This window comes from Bufo gargarizans, chromosome 1, assembly GCF_014858855.1.
Source record: "Bufo gargarizans isolate SCDJY-AF-19 chromosome 1, ASM1485885v1, whole genome shotgun sequence".
NCBI lineage: Eukaryota > Metazoa > Chordata > Amphibia > Anura > Bufonidae > Bufo > Bufo gargarizans.
Window position 1 is genome coordinate 592,876,806 of NC_058080.1, and position 11,898 is coordinate 592,888,703.

At 43.4% G+C, this 11,898-nt stretch overlaps 1 protein-coding gene across 1 annotated transcript; it reads left to right on the forward strand.

Moving 5' to 3' along the window:
- The first annotated feature begins 360 nt into the window (after positions 1–360).
- On the forward strand, positions 361–10,123 carry LOC122928908 (selenoprotein M-like). The gene is made up of 4 exons (XM_044282225.1): positions 361–483; positions 3,685–3,761; positions 7,017–7,095; positions 9,980–10,123. The coding sequence occupies exons 1-4, from the start codon at positions 361–363 to the stop codon at positions 10,121–10,123; spliced, it is 423 nt and encodes a 140-aa protein (XP_044138160.1).
- The last annotated feature ends 1,775 nt before the right edge of the window (positions 10,124–11,898 follow it).

The window sequence follows — 11,898 nt, forward strand, 5'->3', positions numbered from 1 at the left end:
GATATATCACAATCTTGGACAACCTCTTTAATTACTTAGGAAAAATATGTAATAATACCTAGTATGAACTTTTTGTCGACTATTATTTATTAACAATCACACGTTTGTGAAGTTGAAGAGAAATCGCATATTTTTGTAATATGTAACTAAGACAAACAATGCATTTAAATAGACCTTGACAAAGAGTCTTATTCCATCTGAGAATATCTGATTGTGGAACACCTGCCTGGTATAATGAGAATCACGTGGTACATGCTGTGTTCCAATGTCAAGAAACACCCCTGCTGACATAATGGTTCATTCTTACTATATGAACCGACAAACTCTTAATTTCTATTTTACTCAGTGACATCTAGGAAGATGGATCTTAAGGCAGTCCTGTGCGTTCTCGCTGTCTCTCTTTGCGTCAATGCAGATGACAAACCTGACACAGTAGAAAGGGTACTCATTGAAGACACTGAACTAGCCAGAGGCACTGTTATTGTAAGTACATCATATTTAGCAGATTTTTATAATTTGACTATTAGCAATGACAGCAGTGCTAGTAGAGTGGTATAGCACTTCATCTCCTGTTGCCTTCACCTCACTTCTCCTGTTGCTTCCACTCCACTTCTCCTGCTGCCTCCACTCCACTTCTCCTGCTGCCTCCACTCCACTTCTCCTGCTGCCTCCACTCCACTTCTCCTGCTGCCTCCACTCCACTTCTTCGGTTGCCTTCTAGAAATGTGGCAGTACACATTAGATAGGTTGGTTGTTAAATGAACAGCAGATGAACAACCAATTGGTGGACAGTCATTTTGTAGACATGGCCAAAATATATTTTAGTCTATATTGTCCGTAACAGTTTTTCACTGTCCATACACCTTCAATGAAATCTGGGCGATGGACTAAAGTTCTTTCTGCGGACATTCTTTCCCACCATGCAACCAAAAAAACTTTTCGTCTGCTACTGGGCAAAAAACATTTGTCCTATACTAAATCGAGTGTGCGGATTACAAATCTGAAGTCAGAATTGTTGTAACACATCACAAAATTTTGCTATGTGTAAGTATGCCTAAATGAATTAAGCACTTGGAAAGCATTGAATAATTTTGAACAGAACGAGTTTTACTCCAACAATTACCTGATCTACATCAAAGTTTGTGTAGTAAACAGTGTATGAAAAGGTATGAAAAGGTAATGGAATAACAACATTTCAAAAAGTCTAGTTTTTCAGTTTAAAAGTCTTACTTGATCAAGGCCCAGTACTGTTAAAGTGCTTCAAGCATCTGCAATAACCAGCAGCAGTCCCCCATCATGTTGGGATTCCAGGGGCCTTCATACCTGTTCTCTATTGTAGAAATATCTTTATGGAACCGCTCTCCATGTTCATCACTTATGTGTCCCAAATTTAGTGGGAAAAAGTCAAGACGGGAATGTAAGAAATGCACTTTCAATGACATTCGGCACCCAAGTTGTTCATATGTTGTAAGCATGTTGTCTACTAATTCAGCATAGTTTGCAGCTCGTCTGTTCCCAAGGAAGTTCTGCACTACTAGCCCAAACGGAAAGCAAACTACAACATGTTTGCTCTCCGGTATGGGAACGCAACTAAACGGAACAGAAAGCATTTTGGAGCATTCCGTTCTGTTCGGTTCAGTTTTGTCCCTATTGACAATGAATGGGGACAAAACTGAAGCATTTTTTTCCGGTATTGAGCCTCTGACGGATCTCAATACCGTAAAACTAAAATGCTAGTGTGAAAGTAGCCTAAGAAACTGTGCCTCGTTGCAGAGTAACCACAAAGATATGTACCTCTGCCAAATTATAGCAATCAATTGTTGTACTGTACCTACCTATTGTACCTCTCTGTAATTATTAGAATTATTTATCATTTATTTTAAAGTGCCAATAAGTCCAGTTTGCTTTACATATAAAAAGGGTTATTTTCCGGCGTATAAGACGACTTTCTAACACTAGAAATTATTTTCAAAAGTCGGGGGTCGTCTTGTACGCCGGGTATAAACTTGTAAACTCAGATCCGATGGTATATTCTAACCCCCAGGCGTTCCCATGGTGACGGGGACGCTTGCCTGGGGGTTAGAATATACAATCGGATCTCAGTTTTTCACGATCTCAGCGAGATCGTGAAAACTCAGATCTGATGGTATATTATTACCTTACAACGAAGCTCCGGTAACGGGCAGAGTGGGCGGCGGCGTAACGTCACTCACTCATGTGAAACGCCTGCTCCGCCCACTTTAAAAATGAAGCAGGCAGAGCAGGCGCGACACGTGAGTGAGTGACGTTATGCCGCCGCCCGCTCTGCCTGTTACTGGAGCTTCACTGTAAGGTAATAAAGATCATAGCGCTGATTTAAAGCTCAAGTTACTGCCGGTTAAGGAATAATCTTTAGATATTATACTGCTGTGAGCGACGGGGCCGGTGTATTGGGGGACACTGTTATGGGGGAGATCTGTGGATGACACATATAGCATAAGATGCTATATAGTGTCATCCATAGATCCCCCCCCATAGCAGTGTCATCCACTGATCCCCCTCCCTATAACAGTGGCATCCACTGATCCCCCTCCCCATAACAGTGCCATCCACAGATCTCCCTCCCCATAACAGTGCCATCCACAGATCCCCCTCCCCATAACAGTGCCATCCACAGATCTCCCTCCCCATAACAGTGCCATCCACAGATCCCTCCCACCATAACAGTGCCATCCACAGACCCCCCCCCTTCCCCATAACGGTGCCCTCCACAGATCCCGACCCCATAACAGTGCCCTCCACAGATCCCGCCCCCTCATAACAGTGCCATCCACAGACCCCCCCCTTCCCCAATAACAGTGCATCCACAGATCCTCCATGGCATTGGACCCATCATCTTTTCCCAGCCCCTAGTAGTTCCTATGTGGGAAACTGGGAATGTGAAAAGAAAAAGATAGGTTAGGACGCTAGTGAAGCCCTGGCTGCTATGGTCAGTTCCCTGGACTGGAGAAGATCATCTTGGAGACAGGGAGTGCTGGGCAGGCAGGGGTAGTCTTATACGGCGATTATAGCCCAAACCCTATATTTTAAATGGAAAAGGTGGGGGTCGTCTTATGCGCCCAGTCGTCTTATATCGGCGGAAAATACGGTAACATAAAAATAAGTACAAAAAACACAAGCAACTGGTAGAGTTGCTTGTGTTGGGGTAGCCACCATATTATTCACCTCATATATAGGCCGTCATATGTTTAACCATTTATTATATAAGCTGATCAATGGAGAGGTTACAACTTATGCATTGCCACTTTCTACTAAAAAGTGGGACAGATAAGGTTATCCAGGCTGCAGATATTGATGACCTTTCCTTTCACTTGAATGGAAGCTGAGGTGCAGTAACTCGGCACAGCTACTACACAGTTGTGTAAGCTGTCTGTTACCGACTCTGTTATCTCCAGTGTCAAAGACTGCTAAGAACAGCAGATTAGTGGGGGTGTCGGGTGTCTACCCACCCCAATGTGATACTGATGACTTTTCCTAAACATAGGTCATCAATATCTAGAACCTGGACAAACCCTTTAAGCTGAGTAAGAAGTACAGTATACTTTGTATGTGGTTTAAAAAATGACCTGTGTAGTTTACAACTCAGTATTGTTCACACTCACAAGGATTCATTTTGCTATGATTTTGCTGTATTTTTTTCTGCAGGCACCAAGTGTCGTAGGATGTGCTATAAAGAGCAAACCAGAGCTTTACAAATTCATGCTGGACATCTGGGGACTATAGTATCCTTTTATTTCAACTATCTTGGTAGCTGTGTCAACAGCCCATTTATCATCTTACGTCTTAAAGGGGTTTTCCAATTTCTCAAACAGCCCCCCCATGTGCCGGGCCCCTCACAGGTAATATACTTACCCCGCTCCCAGTGCCGCTCCTGCTGTTGCTTCTTCCTGTACACGGATGAAAACATCCGTTGTCGGGGGGAGGGGGGGGGGGAGCAGCCAATGGCAGGTTGGAACGGGGACGAGCCTAGCATCACGGGTAAAGCTAGAGAGGCTTGTCCCCTTCCCCCCTGCCATTGGATGTTACCCACTGACACAGGGGACCAAGAGCGGTGTCGGGAGCAAGGTAAGTATATTACCTGTGAGGGGCCCGGCACATGGGGGGCTGTTTGAGAAATTGGATAACCCTTTTAAGATTGGATAAATGCAGTACAACAGTGCCTTGAAAAAGTATTCATACTCTTTGAACTTTTCCACATTTTCCATGTTACAGTCACAAACTTAAGTGTATTTTATTGAGGTTTTATGTGATAGACCAACACAAGTAGCAAGTATGTGTGAAGTGAAAAGAAAATGATACATGGTTTTCAAAAATGTTAATAAATAAAAATCTGTGGCATGCATTTGTATTCAGCCCCTTGTACACTGATACCCCTAAATAAAATCCAGTGTGATCAATTGCCTTTAGAAGTCATCTAATTAGTAAATAGAGTCCACTTGTGTGTAATTTATTCCCAGTATAACTACAGATGTTCAGTGAAGACCTCAGAGGTTTGTTAGAGAACATCAGTGATCAGACAGCATCATGGAAATCAAGGAACACACCAGACAGGGCAGGGATAAAGTTGTGGAGATATGTAAAGCAGGGTTAGGTTATAAAAAAATATCCCAACATCTCACAGTGCTCTGTTAAATCCATCATCCGAAAATGGAAGAAATATGGCACAACTGCAAACCTACTGACTGGCTATACTCTGGAGGGGCGTGACTTAGCAACTACCTGGTCTTCATTAGAGCCTCTGATGGTGAGGATAGGCTTGGGCCGTTAGGATAGTTGCCAGGTGCTACTCCAGATCAGTCCTTGAGTCAGTAGCAGCTGACCAGGGGGTCAGAGATACCAGTGCAAGCACCAAGGGGAAGTACGTGGTACGTGGTCAGGAAGTCCGGGGTCAGCGAAGGCAGCGATCAGGCAAGGTCTGAAAATGAAATCCAAGGTCAAAGGCAGGCGGCAAACAGGCAAAATCCGATAATTCCAAAAGCAGGGTCAGGTACACAGCAAAGCAGAACTTGAAAAACACCTTCACACTTGGTACTAGACAAGCTAGTGACCATGAGTTGCTCAGGCATCTTCCTGTGGTTAGAAGCGCCTTTAAATACTTCCTGCAATCCAGCCATAGACTGGTGAGACAGAGGGCGTGTACGTGCTGCCCCACAAGGGAGAAGAGACACACCTATGCAAGCCCTAACAGACTGTACAGGTCTCCATCAAGAAGTAAACTCTGGCATGGAGCACAGATCCAACAGTTAAGCTACCTGCTGCCCGCACTTGTCAGCACAGCGCATGGCAGCAGGAGGGAAAGAGGGAGCCCGGCGGCCGTGCCCATGGGTAGGGGCGCCGGCATGGACCAGTGGGCTAACACCTACCAAGACATGGCTGTCCACCTAAACTGACAGCCCAGGCCAGGAAAGCACTAATTAGAGAAGCAGCCAAGAGGCCCATGGTTACTCTGGAGGAGCTGCAGAAATCCACAGCTCAGGTAGGAGATTCTGTTCACAGGACAACTATTAGAAGTGTACTCCACAAATCTGGCCTTTATGGAAGTATGGCAAGAAGAAATCCATTTTTAAAGCAAGCCATAGGAAGGATCATTTGACGTTTAGAATAAAAGGTACAAGAATAGGTGCACTACTGTGGTGGATGCAAACAGTAACAGCTGACTAAACCCTCACACTGATGTTAAAAATGAGACTTTAGCCAGTATATCCTTATATTAAGGACATACCTGAGCCCGTGCACCAGCCAAGGTTTCTCAAGTGGCACGGGACCTAACGCTAAACCTACCTGTACCGTATGGGTAGTGCCAGGAGCCAGTGGGCGAATTACAGCAGCGTAAGGTCCGACTCACAGCAAACAGCTCCCAGTTCCCTCCAGTGTGACTAACCACACATACAATGGGAGGAGGCTTAGAGTCCCACCCATGGCTGGCTGATATGTTGCAGGCCTCACAGGTGCACCTAAATGCTGCCTATGGATGGTAATCAAGGCGCATTTAGATTGGAGTATATACACCTCTACATATAAATATACGATTTAAATGACAAAAATACATGGTCAGGAAATGCTCAACCCCAAATCATTTGAAGTTTGCTACAGGCTGTGTAAGGGATAAAGCAAATATGTGTTAGAAGGTGCTTTGGTCAGATGAGACCAAAGCTGAACTTTTTTGGCCTCAATGCAAATGCTATGTGTGCAGAAAACTAACACTGCACATCACTCAGAACACACCATCCTCACCGTGAAACATGGTGATGGCCGCATCATGCTGTGGGGATGCTTTTCTTCAACACACACACACACACAGGGACAGGGAAGCTGGTCAGAGTTGATGCGAAGATCGATAGAGCTAAATACAGGACAATCCTGGAGGAAAACCTGGTAGAGACTGCAAAAGACTTGAGACTGGGGTGGAGGTTCAACGAGGACTGGGGTGGAGGACAACGACCCTAAACATACAGCCAGAGCTACAAATAGAATGGTTTAGAGCAAAGTATATTCATGTGTTAGAATGGCCCAGTCAAAATCCAGACCTAAATCCCTTTGATAATCTGGCAAGACTTAAAAATTGCTGTTCACAGACACTCTTCATCCAATCTGGCTTAGCTTGAGTTATTTTGCAAAGAAGAATGGGCAAAAATTTCAGCCTTTGGTGTGCAAAGCTATTAAAAAATGTAAAAACCATGTAAAATTTTCTTTTCACTTCACACATGCTTGCTCCTTTTCAGTTGGTCTATCGCATAAAATCCCAATAAAATACATTTAGGTTTGTGGGTCTAACGTGAAAATATGTGAACAGTCAAGCAACTTTCAAAAACATATTCCTGATATACAGCATCAAACCTGCAGCATTATTATACTTCATTCAATATTGGTCAAGAATAAAAAGCCTTAAAATAAGTCATTAAAGGGTTTAAACATTCACCATGAAAATTGCCTATGTGGAAGAACTTATGCTTTCCTTAACATAATTTTTTTTCCAGCCATAACCTTGCATATGAGTCCAATGATGAAATCGAACCTCAGATCATTTTCTACAATTATAAAAACGAGGTCCTTAAGGTTTGTATATAAGGGATTTCACGGGGCAGATGTGAAGAACTAATACCATCGCTACTTGTTGACCTCAATCTGTCCTCTGTAGGCTCTTAAAGGGAACCTGTCATCAACTTTATGCTAACCTCACTGAGGGCAGCATAAAATAGTGATAGAAATACTGATTTCAGTGGTGTGTCACTCATGAGTGAAAAGTAAGTGGTTGCTGAGAACCAGCAGCATAAGCATTACAGCCCAGGCCTGGAAAAGAGACCAGTATACCTGGGAAGAGTCATGGTTATTCATAATCTCCTGCTCTCCCTCCCATCTGCTGATGATTGGCAGTTCTCTCCTAGAGAGAAAGGGAGAAAACTAGGTAGGAGACTGTCAGTCATCAGCAGGTGGGCAGGAGAGCAGGACTTCATAAATAACCATGACTCTTCTCAGGTGGCCGGGACTCTTTTCCAGGCCCGGTCTGCAATGATTGTATAGCTGGTTCTCGGCAACCACTTACTTTTAACTTTTAAATGACTGCTGAAATCAACTTGCCTGTCTCTACTTTATTCTGCTGTTAGTATGGGCAACATAAAGTTGATGACAGGTTCCCTTTAAGCTGTCCTCCTAGTGGTGGAGGTAGACAGCTACCGGAATGCTATTTAATTAATTTATTCATTTAAAGGGGTTGTCCTTTTTTAATGTAACAAATGTGGAGGAAAACTGGAGAAATAGTGAAAAACGTAACTCTCTGAGTTCCCTCAAATTCAGTGCTGCTGCTCTGTCCACGTCTGTGGGCTGCCGTCAGTGATGTATTATTGTGGCTGCATTATATTGTATTACTGGCACCATACACTACTGAGACCAGTTATTTACTGCAGCAGTATTCAGAATGTCACTGCTGCAGTGAAAACAATATTGCCTAATTTATAAGGTATCAAGTATACGCCAGTTTTGCAAGTGGTGTTTCTCCGCCACCTTTCCACTTTCCTAACAAGGGGTTGTGATGAGGACAAAGACAGGAAACTGGCGTAAAAGAACACTGAAATCTATGCCATGCAGGGGCTGGCGCAGATATCAGTATAGTTGCACAGACTGCTGGATGCTGCACCCAATTTATGACGAGTTGTACACCACTGTTCTATGCTATATCTGCCCCTAAGTTTCTGGCTGCAGCCTAGGAAGAGGACAGGGTGGTGGTGTTGGATCAGAGGGCATACAGGCAGGTACAATGTTTATTATTTTACCAGGCTCCTGGCACTTTGGTAAAAATACAAAAAAAAAATGGACAACCTCTTTATGTCTATTGCTGTGATGTGGAGGATTTAGAGCCCATTTAGAGGCATTTTAAGTACTTTGTTCTGTATTACCTATCAGAGCAGAAAACGACAAGTATAAATGAGGTAAATGAAATAAAATGTCAAGTCATACCAGGGGAGGGCCGAGAACTTAAAGTGGCCCTAGGAAAAAAAAAAAAAAAGTGGGACCATGATGTAGGCGAGTCCAAATTGACCAGAAGGCGGTGCAACACAAGAAGGCAGGGCCAACACAAGCCACAAGTAGGCAGGGACAACCGAAGTAGGTCGGGCCAGCAATTCCATATACTATGGTGCAGCATAAAATACTACCATATCACCATACTCAGGACAGTGATACAGTTGAGTTCTGGAGAGCACCTGCAGTTGCTGGGCAGGTACATAAGTACCTGATGCTCCTAGCATTAATTAAAGCTGAGAGCATCAGATTATGTACCAGCAGCCTTGCAGAGGGCATGGGCGGCCCCATGGGCATCGGCCCACCGGGAAATTTCCCTGTAGGGTATAAGGCCAGTCTACCCCTGACTCTTACTGTCCTTCTTGGTAACATTTTACCATTTATGAATACTTGGTCTGTCGGTTTTCTGTTCTAGGAAAAGTTCCATGACGTATGGGCATGAAATTAAAAGTACAACCTTTTAGAAATATGGTGCATGTACTACTGCAATATTCTTATGCATATCTGCCCTTAAATGAAACATTACAGACAAAACTGTTGAGAGAGACAATTGTACCTAAAAAGAATTCCTGTGCCATCAACTGCCTCCTCAGACTCTAAACTAGGCATATCCCAGTATATTGTTTTTTCCTGAAGTGGACTTTCATATATTTTTTTTCATATATATGAGCAAAATGTTTCTGGCCCAAGCATCAGTTTTGGCTATGCTGTTTATAATTTTCTGCCTTTGGGCAGATTTATCCCTCCGGGAACCAATAGGCCATCAGAGCCATGATCTAGTGTTGAGCATGGAGATCATTATAAGTACATATTTGCTGGGATATTGGGCTGTGCATATATACATGTTAAAGGGGTTGTCCAGCTGTTAATATTGATGACCTGTCGTTCTACACCCGGCACCCCCACCGATCAGCTGTTTGAAGAGGAGGCGGAGCACCGATTCCTCTTCTCTACACTGCACCGCATCTCGGAAGTGCAAGCTAATACAAGTACCCACTCCATTCAAGTGAATGAAGTGAGTACTTGTAACTACAGTACGCCACTGCTTCACCGGAGAAGAGGCGTAGTGCAGGCATGGCCAACCTGCAGCTCCCCAGCTGTTGTAAAACTACAACTCCCACCATGCCCTGCTGTAGGCTTCTAGCTGTAGGCAGTCTGGGCATGCTGGGAGTTGTAGTTTCGCAACAGCTGGAGAGCCTCAGGTTGGCCATCCCTGCCGTAGTGTAATGACAAGGATCACAGTTTATTGGTGGGGGTGCCGGGTGTCGGATCCCCCCCCCCCCCCCCGTTCAGATATTGATGACCCATCCTGATGATGGGTCATCAATATTAACGGCTGGACAACCTCTTTAATCTCCATCTCATGGCTAAAGCCTTTTCTAATTCCATTTCAGTTTTAACAACTTTCAAGTATATTTTCTAGGTGACAAAAATTAGGAACAAGACAGTTGATGAAATTACTGCAATACTGGATGAAGCAGGATTTTACAAGAAATCAGTAAAAGGAGAAGAGGTGCCAAAGGAGTTCCAGCACTATCCACTAAAAGCACCAAGGGACGAGCTGTGAAACCCTACATATAGTAGCGTGCTATGAAATTTCAACCAAGAAATCTGCAGGTGTCTTTTTCTGACCATGAAACTCTTGTAGGAAAGGAGAACTTTATACAATTTAACTTTTTATAATAAAGTATTATAATTTTATGTGATTGTAAAAATGTATTTCTGTCCTATTCTTGTCCACAGTGTGTATGGAAATAGTCCTTTCTATTGATAGCAGAGAGAAAAATGCACATGGACAATGTCCGCATTTTGCAGATCCGTTGTTTGCAAACCAAAATAAATGGACGTGTGCATGAATCCTTAAACCAGGTGCAAAGCCTTGTAGAACTAGTTCAGCTGAATGTAATGATTTCACTTAGTGATCTGGGGTTTCATTTTGGAGAAAAAAAATCATCTCAATCCATATACCAATGTGCAGCCTTGCACCTCCTGCTTCCTCTGCCAGCCTCTCCATCTCCTTCTTGAGTGAAAAGGTCAGGTTCCTGTATAGTCATCTCTCCTGGTTCTATCAGTCAAGAATGAGAAATGGTAGCTGGCAGAGGATGCAGGAGGAGCAAGGGTCCACAGAGTGGCTGTGCCCACTCTTGGTGCACTTTACTGCTCAGCTGCATATGGAAGAGAGGTACTTATTCTCCAGAATGAATAATCTAATAATTGCCCTGGTCCTTAGCTGATGTAAAAGGGTTATTCTTTATCCTGAAAACAGGACTAGTTCCTATTCCATACACATCCTCAGAACAAGCTAGCCATATATTTGTTGGCAGATCCAGTCAATTTTAGTTAGGAGCTGCCAGTTATTGATTGTTAATGGACAACCCAAAGATTATACTGTAGATTGTATGCCAATCCTACCAAAACTGGTTGGATCTGCCAACAAACATGGCAAGTATATGGCCACCTTAATCCTGAGTTTGCATATCTATTTCAATATTGAACTAGATGTGAATAAGATGCTGCCAGATATTGTACCTGTGGAAATAGCTTATCATGCCGAATCTACCTGCTGACAAAACAGGCCCCCCAAACAGTACATATCATATTATCAGATAATGACACCGAAGCGATAGGAATTAACATGAACATAATTTTTGTAAGAAATGTAGATATCAAATTCACACGTGGAAATACCTGTGCTATATAAACTAGGGTATGGAGTGTCACTGAAAACAATAAGAATTCAAGTCTATTTTAATGTCTAATATGTTCAGAATCCATGTAAAATTTCTACCAAGTGATCAAGCCCAAAAATATCTGGCCATATACAAAATAGCTGTAAACTGCCACAGCCAGCAGCAGCGCCTATGTCTAAAGAATGAGCATACTGAAGGTTAACATGTCCAATCCCTTTCAGTTCCAATATCTGCCTTTGGGGGGAAAAAAGCAGACTCCCATACCCATGAAATTGATTGCCTAACCCATGATACTGGTGGGTTCAGATGACTTTTCTCTCATGTATATGGCTGTCCCTGCCTTCTCCATCGCTGTATAAACAGTGCTCAATGATCAGATCTGCTCTGGTCCAATTGATCATGTGATCACTGGGAACTGGGTATGTGCACGAACTGCTGGGTCTTAGCAGACCCAGATCAGCCCTGCAGTGAGGCTTAGCAGCCTAAGTACAACCCAAGGGGGCTGTATTCCCTCTGTAACTGCAGCTAATATGTCAGCCCCATAAAGGTCTTGTATGACCGTATGGGAGGTACAAATCGTAAAAAGAATTTAAATATGACCCGGGGAATTTAAATACGACCCGGGGAATTTAAACATGACCCGGGCAATTAT

Bases quoted from the DNA above. Each gene is read 5' to 3' on its own strand.
- LOC122928908 (XM_044282225.1), top strand. From the start codon at position 361: ATGGATCTTAAGGCAGTCCTGTGCGTTCTCGCTGTCTCTCTTTGCGTC. The intron at 484-3,684 runs GTAAGTACATCA...TTTTTTCTGCAG, and splicing joins TAGCCAGAGGCACTGTTATT to GCACCAAGTGTCGTAGGATG. The intron at 7,096-9,979 runs GTTTGTATATAA...TATATTTTCTAG, and splicing joins ATAAAAACGAGGTCCTTAAG to GTGACAAAAATTAGGAACAA.